This window comes from Pseudochaenichthys georgianus, unplaced genomic scaffold (genome assembly GCF_902827115.2).
Source record: "Pseudochaenichthys georgianus unplaced genomic scaffold, fPseGeo1.2 scaffold_1892_arrow_ctg1, whole genome shotgun sequence".
NCBI classification, from domain to species: Eukaryota; Metazoa; Chordata; class Actinopteri; order Perciformes; family Channichthyidae; genus Pseudochaenichthys; species Pseudochaenichthys georgianus.
The window spans coordinates 1-21550 of NW_027262632.1; the positions used below are offsets into that span (position 1 = coordinate 1).

Genomic DNA, 21550 nt, shown 5'->3' on the forward strand with positions numbered 1-21550 from the left:
ATGCGTTTAATAAATACTCTAAATACTCAGAGACAGGTATATTATATATAATATGTGTACTCAGGGAGAGTATATATAATATGTGTGCTCAGAGACAGGTATATATCATATGTGTGTTATTAATAATATTACACCCCCCCCCCCCCCCCCCCCTCCTCCTCCAGGAACAGCGCGCAGGAGGCGGCTCTTCCCCCGGGGGGAGGAGCTTCTCTCGGGTATAAGCGCGGCTCTTCCCGCCTCCTCCCTCTTTCTTCTGGACCTTCTCCGCGACTCCTTGCTCCCCCCTCCGGATCTTCTGCTTCACTATGGGCTTCGGAGACCTCAGAGCCGCCTCCGGGCTGAAGGTGCTGAACGGGTTCCTGTCGGAGCGCAGCTACATCGAGGGGTGAGACAGAAACACAAGAGAGGAAGAAATGAGGCTTATTCACAGGGAGAGAAACTGCAGACACACGCAGCCATCTTGGCTCCGCGCTGAGCTAACAGTTAGCTGTTAGCAGAGTTAGTGTTTAAATGTGACTAAATGAACCGTCACGGGGCACTAACGTGTCCGCGGGTCAGTCCCAAAGACTGTAATCTGTCCTCTTAAGAGTTAGAGTTTAGTTTCAGCCCAGTTATTGATGGTCTATAGGCTGAAGAAGTGTCGTGTGTTAGCAAGCAGCCACATGGTGCTAACAGAGCTGCTGTGACGTGTGACTTCAATCTGAAAACCTTTATTAGTCCCGCAGCGCGGACAGGCACAGCGTCACAGCAGGTACACACATGATAAATAAAACTAGTAGCAGCGGTTTTAAAAGTGCCATAAATATCATTTTAATGAGGCCTTTTAATAATTATAATGAAGATGTTTTTAAATGTGTGTTACTCCAGCGATCTGAAGCACAGCAGCTAACTGCCAATAGTTCACATGAAGATCAGTTCATTAGAGTAACCAAGGGTAACGGTTCAGAGAGCTAATGCTAGTTAACGTTCCACAGGAGGCGAGTGATGCTGACTTAGTACCGAGGTGTGTGTGTGTGTGTGTGTGTGAGAGAGTGCACCTGTGTGTGTGTGTGTGTAGGTGTGTGTGTGTGTGTGTGTGTGTGTGTGTGTTGTGTGTGTGTGCAGGTTGATGATGATCACACACCATCTTTCGGCTGAACCGTGATGTCACCCTTTGATCTGAAACCTGCTCACTGTGTTTACATATTAATTGTTCAGTGTAACGGGCAACTCTCCCAGGTGTTGACCTCACTTCCTGTGTGCTGACCTCACTTCCTGTGTGCAGGTACGTCCCCTCTCAGGCGGACGTGGCGGTGTTCGACTCCCTGTCCGGCGCCCCGTCAGCTGACCTGGTCCATGCGCTGCGCTGGTACCACCACATCCTGTCCTACAGCCAGAGGAGCAGGTGAGGAGCCCAGGTGTGTGTGATGTCACTGTGTTAAGCCCCGCCTCCTCTCTCAGCCCCCAGGTGTGTGATGTCACTGTGTTAAGCCCCACCTCCTCTCTCAGCCCCCCAGGTGTGTGATGTCACTGTGTTAAGCCCCACCTCCTCTCTCAGCCTCCCAGGTGTGTGTGTGATGTCACTGTGTTAAGCCCCGCCTCCTCTCTCAGCCTCCCAGGTGTGCGTGTGATCTCACTGTGTTAAGCCCCGCCTCCTCTCTCAGCCTCCCAGGTGTGTGTGATCTCACTGTATTAAGCCCCGCCTCCTCTCTCAGCCTCCCAGGTGTGCGTGTGATCTCACTGTGTTAAGCCACGCCTCCTCTCTCAGCCTCCCAGGTGCGTGTGTGATCTCACTGTATTAAGCCCCGCCTCCTCTCTCAGCCTCCCAGGTGTGTGTGTGATCTCACTGTATTAAGCCCTGCCTCCTCTCTCAGCCTCCCAGGTGTGCGTGTGATCTCACTGTGTTAAGCCCCGCCTCCTCTCTCAGCCTCCCAGGTGTGTGTGTGATCTCACTGTGTTAAGCCCCGCCTCCTCTCTCAGCCTTCCAGGTGTGAAGAAGCCTCTCGGTCAGTACGGCCCTCCAGGATTGGCCGACACCACCTCAGGCTCCGCCCCCTCAGCCCCCAAGGAGGAGGAAGACGACGACGACATCGACCTGTTCGGCTCCGACGAGGAGGTGAGGTCATCGTGATGTCAGTCTGAAGTGCTCCTGGGTTTGGTCTCGTGTGTGTTTACCTGTGTGTGTGTACCTGTCTGCCAGGAGGACGAGGAGGCGGAGCGTCTGAAGGAGGAACGTCTGGCTCAGTATGCAGCTAAGAAATCAAAAAGTGAGTGGCAGATAGAAACCGACCAATCCCTGCGCTGCTCCGTGATGATTAACCAATCACCATCTTTCGACTGACCCCTGATGGACACCATGTTTTATTCTGAGAGACTCGGGTTGCTGCCTTTCACAGGCTGATTATCTGTTGCCATGGTAACTGACTCCTCCCCCTCCCCCCACAGAGCCCACCATCACCGCCAAGTCTTCGCTCCTATTGGACGTCAAGCCGTGGGACGACGAGACGGACATGAAGCAGCTGGAGGCTCTCGTGAGGAGCATCAGCATGGAGGGGCTGCTCTGGGGACAGTGTGAGTATTTCATAGATGTATATATATGTATGTATATATGTATGTATATATGTATATATGTGTGTATATATATGTGTGTGTATATGTGTATATATATATGTGTATGTGTATATATATTCCGCAGAGCGCAGGTTGATGATGTTCTCTACCATCTTTCGGCTGAAATATGTGATGATTCTCTTTGAGCTGAAACCTGCTCTCTGCATTATGACTGCACTGACTGTACATTAGTGTATATATATATATATATATATATATCAATGCTGTCAAAGTTATCGCGTTAACGGCGGGAATTAATCCGTTGAATTAATTGCGTTAAAATATTTGACGCATGCGCAGAATGGCCCGCCCCATGCAGCGGCTGGGGTCGGCTGCAGCCCCCCCACGAGGCACGATGTGAAAGAAAGCAAAATGAAGTCCGCCAACTCGCGGAGCAGACTGCGCAGACGGCAGGTAGTCAGTCTGGACATACCGAACACCAGACACGGGTTTGAAAACTTTTGTCACGTGGTGATCGTCTTCTCAATAGAGCATCTTTGATAACGTCTTCTGGCCAATCAGAGTCACGATAGTGGTGTTGTTGCAGGAAGTCCCCACGGAGAATAGCTTTGCTGTAGTGCATCTCTCTACACATCGATACAACATCACGTGTTGATAGAAAACACCACGTGATGAATTCAGACCCCGCGGTGTGTGGGCGGTCTTTGTATCCGCCTCCTTTCATCGTCTTTCCATTCCCAACACACATCAGGAGATGGCAGACTGGACTTTCATCTGATTAAAATGTGTAATCGTTTGACAGCCCTAATAGATAGATGTGTGTGTGTGTATAGAAGTGAGTGTAAATGTATTATAATAAGTGAATGTGTCTGTTTCAGCTAAACTGTTGCCCGTGGGTTACGGCATCCAGAAACTTCAGATCAACTGCGTGATCGAGGACGACAAGGTATTAACATATATTTATACTTTAATATCTAATATATATATTACCTTAATTACACACTGCTAAACATATATATATAAAATCCTGTTGAACACAAGAATATTCAGGCAGGGCTTAATCTGTGAGGCCCCGCCGGCAGGGCTTTCTTTTTGTCCACGACACGGAGTCAAAGAGACGGTGAGGAGTCAAAAGTCGTGATCAATGGCATTACATCGAGAGCGCGGCTGAAGGTTCTTCCCGTGCGTCTCACTCTGTGAACATGATGTGATTCCATCCGGAGAGCCGGAGGAAGCTCAGACGAGCAGAAGTGGTGTTTTTGCTAAACCTCTAAAGATCAAAGGTCACTTGTCTTGGTTCAGGGTGCTGTGGCTTCACACGGCTTTCGTCTCACCGCAGGGTGGGTTTCACTAAAGGCATGTTCACTGTTAGTCTGAGTTTACTTTAACATGACATCACACAGAGCTCACGGGTTCGTCACTCAAGAGATTATTACTTTACCCTTTAGAAGTTAGTCATGTGTTCTGGGAAGTCCTTCTGGAGCCTGAGGCCTGGGAGACCGGCGCAACAGGTTGAGTGTGTGTGAGTGTGTGTGTGTGTGTGTGTGTGTGTGTGTGTGGCAGCTTATAAGCACCAGCTGGGCTGTCCGTGCCTTGCTGGTGTGCAAAGGCTGCAGACAGCGACTCGGTGGTTTGTGTATGAACTCGGCTGGGAGGTGCCGAGTGCTTGAAGGGACCGCCGAGACAAAGCGCTCTGTGGGCGGACTGCACCGCACCGACTGCCCCGTCCGTCTGTTAACGATACTGTGGTGTGTTCCAGGTGGGCACCGACGTGCTGGAGGAGCAGATCACCGCGTTCGAAGACTTCGTGCAGTCGATGGACGTCGCCGCCTTCAACAAGATCTGAGATCTGATCCACGTTCAAACAATAAAACCAATTCAGCACCAAATCCTGTCTCTGATTGCATCACTGATGCGCCGCACCTAACGGATGTGCTTAAATGAAAATGTTGATATTGTTTAAAATAGGGGTTGGCCGATTATCGGGGCCGATATTCCTCATTTGACCGATTATCGGTATCGGCCTTTTTTTTAATAAAATTGCCGATAACACTGGCTCTGATGCGGCCGTGTCTCTGGCTGCAGTCACCACTCTACACGAGCAATGTCCCGCCCACAGCGCTATCTGATAGGCTATTACTGAAGTGTCAATCAACACTGAAGATGTTCCGGGCGGGAGCCAGCCATAGAGGCGGGACCTTCTCAGATTACAGGCAGGTGAAGAACGCAGACAGAGGCGAGCAGCAGCGCTGAGCGGCAGAGCCACACATGTGTTTCCAAGGTAAATCAGTTGAAAGCCGAAGTTCAATAAACATCCCAATCCCCTCATATCAGCTGAAGCTGCAGAAACAGCACGATCTATTGATCCAGTGCTATCAGGGACGCGGGGAGTCAGTCAGCGTTGGGGTGCGTGCAGCGGTGTAACTGGGGGGGGGGGGGCTGCGAGTGGAGCCTCGCAGTTTTTCAGGTTGATCTGTGAAGCTCATTAGCTAGCCAACATGTATCTAGCAAATGTTTAGTAACATATTAGAAGTGAGGCTACGAGACTAACGTTAGGTCTGCTGTCATAGCCTCACTTTGAATAGTTTGCTAGCACTAGTGTTTTGCAGTTGCTAGAAATGTATTGGGATTTTGGGTTTGATATAATAAATGAAGCATTATTGTTAGCATGTCAGCCTGCTGCCCCACTTCCTGTCTCTCTGACTCACTGCAGACGGCTGCACTAAAGAAAAGCCTCAGAGAGGAAACCCGTTGGAAGATGTTTAAAGGTTCATTAAACATAATATGCTTAAATGCATTTCAAAGAAGTTGAGTTGTGTTGGAGTTTGTGTTATTCTACATTTTGACACTAGATTTTCTGATTTTACTGCAAATGTATATCGGTTCCAAATATCGGTTATCGGTCTCCTTGATTACTAATAATCGGTATCGGCCTTGAAAAAGCCATATCGGTCGATCCCTAGTTTAAATGAAATATGTTGATATTACAGGTGTGTGTGTGTGAGGCCTGTGCTACGAAGCCGGTTCAACCTCACCTGATATGTTGGAGTTAGCCGGTTGGCCTAATCCAGAACATTCTCGCTAAGCGGTCCTACGACGCGGGTCATCAAGTGGATCGCTCAGCCAGCCGTGTCCTATCTAGCTAGGTGTTCACATGAGAGGGGTGGTATTTGGAGCATTCGACCAATCACAGACATGGAGAAGCGACTGACAGCGCAGCGTCATACTTCCTGAATGAAAAGTGAACTCTAATATCAGACACATGAAGAAGTTAAACTTTAAACATGACTGAAACACTTGATCGGGATCAAAGCCTCAGAGCTGCACCTGCAAGGTGAACACAGCTGGAGCAGAACGAGTGTTGGAATGCGTCCATCAGCAGGTTCATGATATCACGGCCCGTCTAACACACCGTCTGACTCTCATCACCTCTGACTCAGAGTTTCCTCAACTCAACGTGTTGCTAACATAATGTTGGTACTGATGCTGACTGGACTTAGTGTACTCTGATCCGGGTACTGATGCTGACTGGACTTAGTGTACTCTGATCCGGGTACTGATGCTGACTGGACTCAGTGTACTCTGATCCGGGTTCTGATGCTGACTGGACTTAGTGTACTCTGATCCGGGTTCTGATGCTGACTGGACTTAGTGTACTCTGATCCGGGTACTGATGCTGACTGGACTTAGTGTACTCTGACCCGGGTACTGATGCTGACTGGACTTAGTGTACTCTGATCCGGGTACTGATGCTGACTGGACTCAGTGTACTCTGACCCGGGTACTGATGCTGACTGGACTTAGTGTACTCTGATCTGGGTACTGATGCTGACTGGACTTAGTGTACTCTGATCCGGGTACTGATGCTGACTGGACTTAGTGTACTCTGATCCGGGTACTGATGCTGACTGGACTTAGTGTACTCTGATCCGGGTACTGATGCTGACTGGACTTAGTGTACTCTGATCTGGGTACTGATGCTGACTGGACTTAGTGTACTCTGATCCGGGTACTGATGCTGACTGGACTTAGTGTACTCTGATCCGGGTACTGATGCTGACTGGACTTAGTGTACTCTGATCTGGGTACTGATGCTGACTGGACTTAGTGTACTCTGATCCGCGTACTGATGCTGACTGGACTTAGTGTACTCTGATCCGGGTACTGATGCTGACTGGACTTAGTGTACTCTGATCCGGGTTCTGATGCTGACTGGACTTAGTGTACTCTGATCCGGGTACTGATGCTGACTGGACTTAGTGTACTCTGATCTGGGTACTGATGCTGACTGGACTCAGTGTACTCTGATCCGGGTACTGATGCTGACTGGACTTAGTGTACTCTGATCCGGGTACTGATGCTGACTGGACTTAGTGTACTCTGATCCGGGTACTGATGCTGACTGGACTCAGTGTACTCTGATCCGGGTACTGATGCTGACTGGACTTAGTGTACTCTGATCCGGGTACTGATGCTGACTGGACTTAGTGTACTCTGATCCGGGTACTGATGCTGACTGGACTTAGTGTACTCTGATCCGGGTACTGATGCTGACTGGACTCAGTGTACTCTGATCCGGGTACTGATGCTGACTGGACTCAGTGTACTCTGATCCGGGTACTGATGCTGACTGGACTCAGTGTACTCTGATCCGGGTACTGATGCTGACTGGACTCAGTGTACTCTGATCCGGGTACTGATGCTGACTGGACTCAGTGTGCTCTGATCCGGGTACTGATGCTGACTGGACTCAGTGTACTCTGATCCGGGTACTGATGCTGACTGGACTCAGTGTACTCTGATCCGGGTACTGATGCTGACTGGACTTACTGTACTCTGATCCGGGTACTGATGCTGACTGGACTTAGTGTACTCTGATCCGGGTACTGATGCTGACTGGACTTACGTGTACTCTGATCCGGGTACTGATGCTGACTGGACTTAGTGTACTCTGATCCGGGTACTGATGCTGACTGGACTTAGTGTACTCTGATCCGGGTACTGATGCTGACTGGACTTAGTGTACTCTGATCCGGGTACTGATGCTGACTGGACTTAGTGTACTCTGATCCGGGTACTGATGCTGACTGGACTCAGTGTACTCTGATCCGGGTACTGATGCGGACTGGACTCAGTGTGCTCTGATCCGGGTACTGATGCTGACTGGACTCAGTGTACTCTGATCCGGGTACTGATGCGGACTGGACTCAGTGTGCTCTGATCCGGGTACTGATGCTGACTGGACTCAGTGTACTCTGATCCGGGTACTGATGCTGACTGGACTCAGTGTACTCTGATCCGGGTACTGATGCTGACTGGACTCAGTGTACTCTGATCCGGGTACTGATGCTGACTGGACTCAGTGTACTCTGATCCGGGTACTGATGCTGACTGGACTCAGTGTACTCTGATCCGGGTACTGATGCTGACTGGACTCAGTGTACTCTGATCCGGGTACTGATGCTGACTGGACTCAGTGTACTCTGATCCGGGTACTGATGCTGACTGGACTCAGTGTACTCTGATCCGGGTACTGATGCTGACTGGACTCAGTGTACTCTGATCCGGGTACTGATGCTGACTGGACTCAGTGTACCCTGATCCGGGGTACTGATGCTGACTGGACTCAGTGTACTCTGATCCGGGTACTGATGCTGACTGGACTTAGTGTACTCTGATCCGGGTACTGATGCTGACTGGACTTAGTGTACTCTGATCCGGGTACTGATGCTGACTGGACTTAGTGTACTCTGATCCGGGTACTGATGCTGACTGGACTTAGTGTACTCCGATCCGGGTACTGATGCTGACTGGACTTAGTGTACTCTGATCCGGGTACTGATGCTGACTGGACTTAGTGTACTCTGATCCGGGTACTGATGCTGACTGGACTTAGTGTACTCTGATCCGGGTACTGATGCTGACTGGACTCAGTGTACTCTGATCCGGGTACTGATGCTGACTGGACTTAGTGTACTCTGATCCGGGTACTGATGCTGACTGGACTCAGTGTACTCTGATCCGGGTACTGATGCTGACTGGACTTAGTGTACTCTGATCCGGGTACTGATGCTGACTGGACTCAGTGTACTCTGATCCGGGTACTGATGCTGACTGGACTTAGTGTACTCTGATCCGGGTACTGATGCTGACTGGACTCAGTGTACTCTGATCCGGGTACTGATGCTGACTGGACTTAGTGTACTCTGATCCGGGTACTGATGCTGACTGGACTTAGTGTACTCTGATCCGGGTACTGATGCTGACTGGACTTAGTGTACTCTGATCCGGGTACTGATGCTGACTGGACTTAGTGTACTCTGATCCGGGTACTGATGCTGACTGGACTTAGTGTACTCTGATCCGGGTACTGATGCTGACTGGACTTAGTGTACTCTGATCCGGGTACTGATGCTGACTGGACTCAGTGTACTCTGATCCGGGTACTGATGCTGACTGGACTCTAGTGTACTCTGATCCGGGTACTGATGCTGACTGGACTCAGTGTACTCTGATCCGGGTACTGATGCTGACTGGACTCAGTGTACTCTGATCCGGGTACTGATGCTGACTGTACTCAGTGTACTCTGATCCGGGTACTGATGCTGACTGGACTCAGTGTACTCTGATCCGGGTACTGATGCTGACTGGACTCAGTGTACTCTGATCCGGGTACTGATGCTGACTGGACTCAGTGTACTCTGATCCGGGTACTGATGCTGACTGGACTCAGTGTACTCTGATCCGGGTACTGATGCTGACTGGACTCAGTGTACTCTGATCCGGGTACTGATGCTGACTGGACTTAGTGTACTCTGATCTGGGTACTGATGCTGACTGGACTCAGTGTACTCTGATCCGGGTACTGATGCTGACTGGACTCAGTGTACTCTGATCCGGGTACTGATGCTGACTGGACTCAGTGTACTCTGATCCGGGTACTGATGCTGACTGGACTCAGTGTACTCTGATCCGGGTACTGATGCTGACTGGACTTAGTGTACTCTGATCCGGGTACTGATGCTGACTGGACTTAGTGTACTCTGATCTGGGTACTGATGCTGACTGGACTCAGTGTACTCTGATCCGGGTACTGATGCTGACTGGACTTAGTGTACTCTGATCCGGGTACTGATGCTGACTGGACTTAGTGTACTCTGATCCGGGTACTGATGCTGACTGGACTTAGTGTACTCTGATCCGGGTACTGATGCTGACTGGACTCAGTGTACTCTGATCCGGGTACTGATGCTGACTGGACTTAGTGTACTCTGATCCGGGTACTGATGCTGACTGGACTCAGTGTACTCTGATCCGGGTACTGATGCTGACTGGACTCAGTGTACTCTGATCCGGGTACTGATGCTGACTGGACTTAGTGTACTCTGATCCGGGTACTGATGCTGACTGGACTCAGTGTACTCTGATCCGGGTACTGATGCTGACTGGACTTAGTGTACTCTGATCCGGGTACTGATGCTGACTGGACTCAGTGTACTCTGATCCGGGTACTGATGCTGACTGGACTTCAGTGTACTCTGATCCGGGTACTGATGCTGACTGGACTCAGTGTACTCTGATCCGGGTACTGATGCTGACTGGACTCAGTGTACTCTGATCCGGGTACTGATGCTGACTGGACTCAGTGTACTCTGATCCGGGTACTGATGCTGACTGGACTAGTGTACTCTGATCCGGGTACTGATGCTGACTGGACTTAGTGTACTCTGATCCGGGTACTGATGCTGACTGGACTTACGTGTACTCTGATCCGGGTACTGATGCTGACTGGACTTAGTGTACTCTGATCCGGGTACTGATGCTGACTGGACTTAGTGTACTCTGATCCGGGTACTGATGCTGACTGGACTTAGTGTACTCTGATCCGGGTACTGATGCTGACTGGACTTAGTGTACTCTGATCCGGGTACTGATGCTGACTGGACTCAGTGTACTCTGATCCGGGTACTGATGCGGACTGGACTCAGTGTGCTCTGATCCGGGTACTGATGCTGACTGGACTCAGTGTACTCTGATCCGGGTACTGATGCGGACTGGACTCAGTGTACTCTGACCCGGGTACTGATGCTGACTGGACTCAGTGTACTCTGATCCGGGTACTGATGCGGACTGGACTCAGTGTACTCTGATCCGGGTACTGATGCTGACTGGACTTAGTGTACTCTGATCCGCGTACTGATGCTGACTGGACTTAGTGTACTCTGATCCGGGTACTGATGCTGACTGGACTTAGTGTAGCTCTGATCCGGGTACTGATGCTGACTGGACTTACTGTACTCTGATCCGGGTACTGATGCTGACTGGACTTAGTGTACTCTGATCCGGGTACTGATGCTGACTGGACTTAGTGTACTCTGATCCGGGTACTGATGCTGACTGGACTTAGTGTACTCTGATCCGGGTACTGATGCTGACTGGACTTAGTGTACTCTGATCCGGGTACTGATGCTGACTGGACTCAGTGTACTCTGATCCGGGTACTGATGCGGACTGGACTCAGTGTGCTCTGATCCGGGTACTGATGCTGACTGGACTCAGTGTACTCTGATCCGGGTACTGATGCGGACTGGACTCAGTGTACTCTGACCCGGGTACTGATGCTGACTGGACTCAGTGTACTCTGATCCGGGTACTGATGCGGACTGGACTCAGTGTACTCTGATCCGGGTACTGATGCTGACTGGACTCAGTGTACTCTGATCCGCGTACTGATGCTGACTGGACTTAGTGTACTCTGATCCGGGTACTGATGCTGACTGGACTTAGTGTACTCTGATCCGGGTACTGATGCTGACTGGACTCAGTGTACTCTGATCCGGGTACTGATGCTGACTGGACTTACTGTACTCTGATCCGGGTACTGATGCTGACTGGACTTAGTGTGCTCTGATCCGGGTACTGATGCTGACTGGACTTACTGTACTCTGATCCGGGTACTGATGCTGACTGGACTTAGTGTACTCTGATCCGGGTACTGATGCTGACTGGACTTAGTGTACTCTGATCCGGGTACTGATGCTGACTGGACTTAGTGTACTCTGATCCGGGTACTGATGCTGACTGGACTTAGTGTACTCTGATCCGGGTACTGATGCTGACTGGACTCAGTGTACTCTGATCCGGGTACTGATGCGGACTGGACTCAGTGTGCTCTGATCCGGGTACTGATGCTGACTGGACTCAGTGTACTCTGATCCGGGTACTGATGCGGACTGGACTCAGTGTACTCTGACCCGGGTACTGATGCTGACTGGACTCAGTGTACTCTGATCCGGGTACTGATGCGGACTGGACTCAGTGTACTCTGATCCGGGTACTGATGCTGACTGGACTTAGTGTACTCTGATCCGCGTACTGATGCTGACTGGACTTAGTGTACTCTGATCCGGGTACTGATGCTGACTGGACTTAGTGTGCTCTGATCCGGGTACTGATGCTGACTGGACTTACTGTACTCTGATCCGGGTACTGATGCTGACTGGACTTAGTGTACTCTGATCCGGGTACTGATGCTGACTGGACTCAGTGTACTCTGATCCGGGTACTGATGCTGACTGGACTTAGTGTACTCTGATCCGGGTACTGATGCTGACTGGACTCAGTGTACTCTGATCCGGGTACTGATGCGGACTGGACTCAGTGTGCTCTGATCCGGGTACTGATGCTGACTGGACTCAGTGTACTCTGATCCGGGTACTGATGCGGACTGGACTCAGTGTACTCTGACCCGGGTACTGATGCTGACTGGACTCAGTGTACTCTGATCCGGGTACTGATGCGGACTGGACTCAGTGTACTCTGATCCGGGTACTGATGCTGACTGGACTCAGTGTACTCTGATCCGCGTACTGATGCTGACTGGACTTAGTGTACTCTGATCCGGGTACTGATGCTGACTGGACTTAGTGTACTCTGATCCGGGTACTGATGCTGACTGGACTCAGTGTACTCTGATCCGGGTACTGATGCTGAGGCAGATATCTAAGAGCTTTCTTAACGCTGATGTTCTAACAGTCAGACTGCTCTGGAGATGGAGCTGATGTTCAATCAATCAATGTTTATTTATAGCCCAATATCACAAATGTTACATTTGTCTCAGTGTCTTCACAGTTTGTACAGAATATCAGTATGACAATACGACACCCTCTGTCCTCAGACCCTCTGTCCTCAGACCCTCTGTCCTCAGACCCTCTGTCCTTAGACCCTCTGTCCTCAGACCCTCTGTCCTTAGACCCTCTGTCCTCAGACCCTCTGTCCTCAGACCCTCTGTCCTTAGACCCTCTGTCCTCAGACCCTCACATCGTACAAGGAAAAACTTCCAGAGAAAACCCAGTTTAAGGGAACATGGAGAAACCTCAGGAGAGCAACAGAGGAGGGATCCTCTCCAGGACGGACAGACTGCAATAGATGCCGTGTGTAAATTGAAAAGATAATACATTTGCAACATAGGTAGTCCAGATGTTTGAAATGCATGTGTGTATAATAGGAAGATGAATCCACGAGGATATCCATCAGGACCGATGATCCAGGACCACAGCCACGACTCAAGATCCAGGGCTCGCGATCCAGGACACAGGACCGCAGGATCATCCATGACTCCGGATCCCGGCGTATATAGACACCAAAAAGAAAGACATGTGGGGAAGCTGGGTTAATGGAACATGAGAGGACACAGGGTACAGACAGAGAGAAGGAAGAAGGAAGATGTCCCCATGAGAGGACACAGGTACAGACAGAGAGAAGGAAGAAGGAAGATGTCCCCATGAGAGGACACAGGTACAGACAGAGAGAAGGAAGAAGCAAGATGTCCCCATGAGAGGACACAGGTACAGACAGAGAGAAGGAAGAAGGAAGATGTCCCCATGAGAGGACACAGGTACAGACAGAGAGAAGGAAGAAGGAAGATGTCCCCATGAGAGGACACAGGTACAGACAGAGAGAAGGAAGAAGTGAGATGTCCCCATGAGAGGACACAGGTACAGACAGAGAGAAGGAAGAAGGAAGATGTCCCCATGAGAGGACACGGGTACAGACAGAGAGAAGGAAGAAGTAAGATGTCCCCCGACAAACTAAGCCTATATCAGCAAAACTAGGGGCTGAATCTAATCAGCCCTAACTATAAGCTTTATCAAAAAGGAAGGTCTTCAGCGCACTCTTAAAAACGGATAGGGTGTCTGCCGCCCGAACACAAACTGGAAGCTGATTCCACAAATGTGGAGCTTGATAAGAAAAGGCTCTGGCTCCCATTGTACTTTCAGAGACTCTAGGAACAACCAACAACCCTGCATTCTTGGAACGCAATGCCCTAGTAGGCCAGTAGGGTATAATGAGTTCTTTAAGGTAAGATGGCGCCTGCCCATTAAGGGCTTTGTAGGCGAGAAGAAGAACTTTTAAATTCTATCCTGTGTTCTATAGGGAGCCAGTGTAAGGCAGCCAGAACAGGAGTAATGTGGTCCCTTTTCCTAACTCTGGTTAGTACACGAGCCGCAGCATTTTGAATCAGCTGAAGCGACTTGACTGACTTCTTGGTACTCCCTGATAATAAAGAGTTACAATAATCCAGCCTAGAAGTAACAAATGCATGGACTAGTTTCTCTGCATCGTTTTGAGGCAAGATATGCCTGATCTTTGCAATGTTACGTAGATGGAAGTAGGCGGTCCTTGAAATTGATTTTATGTGGGCGTTAAAGGATAAATCCTGATCAAATATAACACCAAGATTCCTTACAGTCTCACTGGAGGCCAAATTAATGCCATCCATAGTTAGTATGTCTTTAGATAATTTGTTTCGTAGATTCTTCGGGCCAAGTACAATAACTTCAGTTTTGGTCGTGTTTAACATCAAAAAGTTTAAGGTCATCCACGTTTTTAAGTCCTTGAGGCAGTCTTGAATTTTATTTAGATGATTAATTTCATCAGGCTTGATTGATAAATATAGTTGAGTATCATCCGCATAACATCACTGCTACTTTGAATGATTGTGGAACATAGCCTGATAATAAAGACATATTCATAATATTTAATAAAGAAGTGCTAATTAATGGAGAAACTTCCTTCAACAGCTTAGTTGGAATTGGGTCTAACATGCACGTTGATGGTTTAGAAGAGAGAATCATTGAATGTAATTGTTCAAGGTTAATGGCTGAAAAGCATTCTAGTTTACTATCTAGTGTAATATTAGAACTTACGATTCCGGGAGCTGTTGATAACACTATACTGGTCAAAGGCAAGAGGTCATTCATTTTGTTTCTAAGAGTAACAATGTTATGGTTAAAAAAGCACATAAAATCATTACTACTGAGTGCTATGGGAATAGAAGGCTCAATCGAGCTGTGGCTCTCTGTCAGCCTGGCTACAGTGCTGAAAAGAAATCTTGCATTATTCTTATTCTCATCTATTAATGAAGAGTAGTAGCTGCTCTCGCTTTACGCAGTGCTTTCTTATATTCATTGTGAGTAATATGCCAAATTAAACGAGATTCTTCAAGTTTAGTGGAACGCCATATCCTTTCAAGTTGTCTAGACTTTTGCTTTATTTTGCGGGTTTGGGCATTATGCCATGGAGCTAATCTATGTTGTTTTATTTTCTTCTTTTTCAAAGGAGCAACAGAGTCTAATTTTATTCGCAGCGCATCTATAGCACTATCAACAACATGATCAATTTGGGGTGGTATACATTTTGTATAAGTTTCCTCCCCTACATGCAGACATGCTATCGAGTTAAGTATTGGTGGAATCTCTTCCTTAAATGTGGCTATAGCACTAACAGGTTTCTGCTGCAAGAGCTTTTGACTAATGCTTTGTAGTCTAGTAACAGTACTTCAAAAGTTACTAAGAAATGGTCGGATAAAGCAGGATTATGCGGTTCGACTAATAGTTGCTCAATTTCAATACCATAAGTCAGAACAAGGTCGAGAGTGTGATTATAGCAGTGGGTTGGTTTATTTACACTCTGACAGAAACCAACAGAATCTAATATAGAGTTAAATGCGACAGTAAGGCTATTTTTATCATCGTCAACATGAATATTAAAGTCACCTACGATAATTACTTTGTCTGTTTTAAGAACCAAAGTTGATAAAAACTCAGAGAGTTCTGATAAGAATTCTGAATAAGGACCTGGTGCACGATACACTGTAACAAATAAGATTGGCTGCAAAGTGTTCCAGGTCGGATGCGTAAGACTAAAAACGAGGCTTTCAAAGGAGGTATAATTACATTTTGGTTTAGTATTGATAAGTAAACTTGAGTCAAAGATTGCTGCAACTCCACCTCCTCGGCCCGTGCCTCGAGCAATATGAGTGTTGACATGGCTGGGTGGAGTGGCCTCATTTATGCTGACATATTCTTCATGTCTCAACCAAGTTTCAGTGAGACAGCATATATCAATATTATAATCTGATATTAAATCATTTACCAATATTGCTTTAGATGCTAGAGATCTTATGTTTAAGAGACCACATTTAATCTTCCTGTTTTGTTGCACTGTAGTAGTTGTTACATTTACTTTTATTAGGTTATTATGTATGACACCTCTATTAGGTTTTACCTTAAATTGTCCTTGGGCACACACACACACACACACACACACACACACACACACACACACACACACACACACACACACACACACACACCGCTAATATTGGGTATTTTATTGGGTTCGGGATTCCTATGGGTGACTGCCCAGGAGAGAGCGCAGAGAAGCGTGTAAGACTGTGACTCCGCCTCCTGGTCTCAGCTCCAGTTTGTCATGGATTAAGTCCACAAAGCCCTGACATGTTTGCCGAAATGAGATCTGCACCTTTCAAAGTAGGGTGAATGCCGTCTCTCTTAATCAGACCAGGTTTTCCCCAGAAGGCTGTCCAGTTATTTACGAAGCCCACATTGTGTGCTGGGCACCACCAAGACAACCAGCTGAAATGATGACATGCGGCTATACATGTCATCACTGATCAGATTGGGGAGGGGACCAGAGAAGATTACGGTGTCCGACATTGTTTTAGCATAACTACACACCGACTCCACAGTTAAGTTTGGTGCATTCTGATTGGCGTACACGAACATCATTACCACCGATGTGAATAACAATCCTACTGTATTTACGTTTATCTTTAGCCAGCAGTTTAAGATGCGCCTCAACGTCGCCCGCTCTGGCCCCCGGAATGCTAATGAATTGTCATATTAATTAAACGTTGTAATGATTTAGTAAAAAATAAAAGATAAATCAAGTTTTCGGTTCCCAACCCTAGTGTGTTATTATATAATGTGTTATCCCCCCCCCCCAGGAGTGATGCCCCCCCGCCCCCTGGTCCAGGTCCTGCGCCTCGGCCTCCTCTCCTTCAGAGAGTCAGAGGCTCTACAGCAGCAGCTGGTCCTCAGACACCATCAGAGGGTCAGAGAGGAGAGCCACGCCCTGCTGCTGGTCCAGCACCCCCCCACCTTCACCACGGGGCTGCGCTGCCTCCCCTACCCTCCCCCCCTGCTGGAGGGCCTGCGTCAGACCGGGGCTGAGGTGCAGCGCTGCAGCCGGGGGGGGCTGATCACCTTCCACGGGCCGGGGCAGCTCGTCTGCTACCCCATCCTGCACCTGGGCAGCTTCAAGAAGGTGATCAATACCCTTTAAACAACGTTGGGTTACGTATTGTAACCCTTGTATATCTCTCACAGGCTGCGCCCTCTACTGGACTCTATGGGTACTACCTTACCCTGCGTGCATTCTCCCACTGAGACTTCTATAGACGTAGCCGGCCCTGGGCGGACCTGCCAGAATGTGCGCGCATCACACCGTATAAAAGGAGGCCTCGCCTCCTGACTATCATCCTACACCTCTCTCAGCGAGCGGAATAGGAGAGACAGTGCCCCGAGTAGAGGGCTCCGCCTGTGCTAATATGACAAGGGTTACAATACGTAACCCAACGTTATATCTCTCACAGGCTCCGCCCTCTACTGGACTCTATGGGTACAGTGGGTGGAGCCGGTTGTGACCGAGGAGAAACCTGGGCTGCGGCTGACAGAGCACACCCTGCTGCGCCTACCTTGCAGAAAGTGTGCTCAAAAAACAGTCCCGGGGAACCCCCCCCCCCCGCCCATAGATGGATGGGGAGGGCCCCCTCGGCCCTGTATGGGCTTACTACGCACCTGCCTCCCTGAATCCCTAAGGATAACGGGGAGAGCGCCAGCACCCATGCCTCACACACTGTGAGAGGACTAATGAGCCGTAATGGGCCAGCGCGCCCCTTGCCCCTCAGAGGGCCCGGGATGGGCGCATCACGTCCGGGGAGGGGGTCAGATGCCAAATGACCCCCTCCCCCCCCCCACACAAATTCTGTGTTGCCCCAGCAAGTACAGACGAGGAGAAAGAGCCCGACATGTCCAAGAGGTAAAACCTTATGACGGGGCCTGACGTCGACCAAGACGCCGCTGTGCATATATCCTCCACTCACACGTTGAATAAGGCTGCAGCCACAGCCCGTGTGGAGTGCGCACGAGCCCCCGTGGGGCAGGCTCTCCCTGCCTGTCCGTAGGCGTGTGCAATGCACTCGCAGAGCCAGCCTGCCAGGCGTTTCTTGGACTGAGCTTTTCCCGATCACCCCGCCCCCGAAGCACACGAACAGCTGTTCGGTGCGTCTAAGGGCAGCCGTGCGCTCCACATAACATGCTAGCGCACGCACCGGGCAGAGGAGGTGCAGTCTAGCCTCCCTGGTCCCACCATGGGGGGAAGCCTAAAACCCCCTAACTGAATAGCCCTCGACCTGAACGCACTCCTTAGGCTCTTGGGCACAAAGGAGGGGTTCGGTCTGAGTGTAAACAGCTCGGGTGCACCGGCAGAGCGGTTCACTCGGACACCCTGACGGCTGACGTTAAGGCAAGAAGCAAAGCTGTCTTCCACGACAGTGCTTTCAGAGAGGAGAGCTCCAGAGGCTCAAACGGCCCCGAGGCCAGAGCCTCGAGCACTAGGGGCAGGTCCCACTGCGGGGTGGAGGCGTGCACTACTGGGCGCAGCCTCCTGACCCCCTGTAAACACCGCGACATCAGTGGTTGACTAAAGGCTGACCTGCCGCCAAATCCCTCATGGCAGGCCGAGATGGCTGCTGCATACACCTTCACTGTGGAATGCCCTCTGTCCCCCAGTAACTGTATGAAGGATCAAATAGAGCCTAACTCACAAGATAGGGGCTCTATTCTCCGCTCCTCACACCCTCGCTGGAATCCTAGCCCCCTCGGCCTGTAACAGGCTGTGGTGGAGCTCTAGCTGCCTGGATAGACAATCCACCCTGTCTCAGCCTGTCCCTCTCAGCCTGTCCCCCTCAGCCTGTCCCCCTCAGCCTGTCCCTCTCAGCCTGTCCCTCTCAGCCTGTCCCTCTCAGCCTGTCCCCCTCAGCCTGTCCCCCTCAGCCTGTCCCTCTCAGCCTGTCCCTCTCAGCCTGTCCCCCTCAGCCTGTCCCCCTCAGCCTGTCCCTCTCAGCCTGTCCCTCTCAGCCTGTCCCTCTCAGCCTGTCCCCCTCAGCCTGTCCCTCTCAGCCTGTCCCTCTCAGCCTGTCCCTCTCAGCCTGTCCCCCTCAGCCTGTCCCTCTCAGCCTGTCCCTCTCAGCCTGTCCCCCTCAGCCTGTCCCTCTCAGCCTGTCCCTCTCAGCCTGTCCCTCTCAGGACCCAAGCCTGGAGAGGACGGCCCAGAGTGGGTAACGCCCCGATTGCACCTGCCTCTTGAGACATCGCCCCCCAGAACTGGGGAACCGCCCAGGGCTGGCCCACCTTCATCTGTGTCATCTCTGAGTACCACGGCGCCCCGACGCGATCCGGAGCCATTAGGATGACTGACAGACGTTCTCGCCTCACTCTCCCCAGGAGGGGGAGAATGAGACGCAGCGGTGGAAAGGCGTAGAGCAGCTTCCTTGGCCATGGCTCGTGTGCAAACGCGTCCTCCCCCAAGGGTGGGTCGTCGCTCCGAGCCACGGAGAACCACAGGGCACAGTGGCTGCTTCGCCGGCTGGCGAACAGATCCACTTCCGCTCTCCCGAACTGGGCCCAGATCTGCTTCACCACCTTCGGGTGAAGCACCCACTCGCCTGGCAGGGGGCCGCCCCTCGACATGAGGTCGGCCCCCCTGTTCTCCAGTCCCGGGATATGGAGGGCTCTCAGAGATAACACCACCTCTGAAGCCCATAACCACAGCCTCTCCGCTGTGGCCAACAAGGCGGCGGAGCGGACTCCGCCCTGCCTGTTGATATAAGCCCCTGTGGTGCTGTCGTCGCTCCTGACCAGTACATGCCTCCCCTGAATTAGGGGCCTGAAATGCTGGAGGACTAACACTACCGCCCGTAGCTCTAGGAGGTTGCTGTGTCGAGACTCTGTTAGAGCCCAGCGCCCACCCATAGCCCTCTTCAGGCAGGTCCCTCCCCATCCTGTTCCGGATGCATCCGTGAACACTGTGATGTAGGAGGGCACCCGTCCCAGTGGAGACCCCCTCCGGAGGTGATCCGGGGACCCCCAAAACCGGAGGTTGCCCCTCACTGAGGGGGGTATGGTCACCAGCCGCCGTTTGTGCCTCTCGGGATCCAAGCGCAGGCTGGAGACCCACCTCTGCAGGCGGCGCATAGTAACCCTAACGGGACCCTCATGTGAGCAGCCGCCATGAGACCCAGCGTCTGCATGACAGTAAAAGCTGTCCCTGTCGCCCCCTGTCGCAGCCTGCGCACCCCCTGAAGAAGGGACGCACGTCTGCTCTCTGACAGGGTGGCCGCAACGTGCCTGCAGCGAGCACCACTCCCTACTACACGCCCGTTGGGGGGGGGTCTTTTCCAATTGATCGCGAAGCCTGATCTGGTCAGGTGTGTGATCACCTGTGCTGCAAAGCATTGCCTGTTCCGTGACCCGGCCGTGACTATGAGGTCGTCGAGTAAAAGGAAACTCTCATGCCGTGGGCATGAAGCGCTGTGGCCACACGTTTGCTGAATGTGCGTGGGGATGGGGAATAGCCGAACGGCAGCCTGTTGGCTCGTAGGCTATTCCCTGGAAGGCAAAACGCAGACACTTTCTGTGCTCTGGAGCAACTTCTACATGAAGGGACGCGTCTTTCAGGTCGATGGTGGTGAACCAATCGCCTGGCTGCACCAGCCCCAGTAACTGTTTCATAGTTAAGTTAGAAATGTGGCGATTCAGGAGATCTAGAACAGGTCTGAATTCCCCCGTCTTCTTGGGAACCAGGAAGTACATGGAAGAAAGACCTCTTCCCTGCGCTGAGGGTGCACAACAGACACAGCCTGTTTCTGCACCCGAGCCTGCATCTCTGCTGAGAGGAAACTCATCTCCTGGGAAGACAGATTTCCTCTCGCACGCCCCGTCCCTCCACCTCGTCAGTACACTGGGGCCGCAGCTATACAGCTGTGATACTCTCTGATGACCCGCTCCGCCCCGTGGGGGGTCGAGACAGAAAGGGCCGATTATCTATTGAGGTCCCTGAACGCACCGCCGCACGCTCCACCATAATGCTATTCTCACCATTACGGAAAACAGCATTAATCGGAGCTCTTACAGGCAGTAGTGTGTTTTACTAAGGCCCCTGAACGCACCGCCACGCGCCTCTTTACACGGGGCGTTGCTACAATGCAGCCCCGACCACTATGGCAACAGCATTATTTGGAGTCTTAGTTTCAGGCATAGAGTCCTCTAACAGAAATACATTCTTCTTCTTTCATATAACGTTAGAGGTCCAACTCGGTGTCGTGTAGCCATGCCCGCATCTCTGGTCCTAGGTCGAAGAGGCTGGCTTCCGAGGGTGCTCCATATCAGGGGCAGATGGTGATTATATGGACAGCGGTCTGCTCAGGGTCACCGCACTCGCATGCCGCACTGTCCGCCAAGCCCCACGTCTTCATCGAGGTTTTAAAGCGACCGACCCCAGTTCGTAGACGGGTCAGAGCGGACCACTGCCGGCGCGGTAGGTCGTCTCCTCCAATGGTGCCATCTCCTGGGTCCCA

General features: G+C 50.9%; 2 protein-coding genes and 1 non-coding gene across 3 annotated transcripts; all 3 read left to right on the forward strand.

Moving 5' to 3' along the window:
• The first annotated feature begins 240 nt into the window (after positions 1-240).
• Positions 241-4439, forward strand: eef1b2 (eukaryotic translation elongation factor 1 beta 2). The gene is made up of 7 exons (XM_034077718.2): positions 241-385; positions 1265-1384; positions 1960-2095; positions 2180-2246; positions 2425-2550; positions 3429-3496; positions 4310-4439. Exons 1-7 carry the CDS (start codon positions 306-308, stop codon positions 4394-4396), a joined length of 684 nt encoding a protein of 227 aa, XP_033933609.1. The 5' UTR covers positions 241-305; the 3' UTR covers positions 4397-4439.
• LOC117441677 (small nucleolar RNA SNORA70) lies at positions 4108-4239 on the forward strand. The gene has a single exon (XR_004551404.1). It is a non-coding gene; the product is annotated as a small nucleolar RNA SNORA70 (small nucleolar RNA).
• Positions 4440-16861: 12422 nt separating the features above from the next.
• On the forward strand, positions 16862-17300 carry lipt2 (lipoyl(octanoyl) transferase 2). Its single transcript, XM_034077717.2, has 2 exons — positions 16862-17178; positions 17241-17300. The coding sequence occupies exons 1-2, from the start codon at positions 16864-16866 to the stop codon at positions 17298-17300; spliced, it is 375 nt and encodes a 124-aa protein (XP_033933608.2). The 5' UTR covers positions 16862-16863.
• The last annotated feature ends 4250 nt before the right edge of the window (positions 17301-21550 follow it).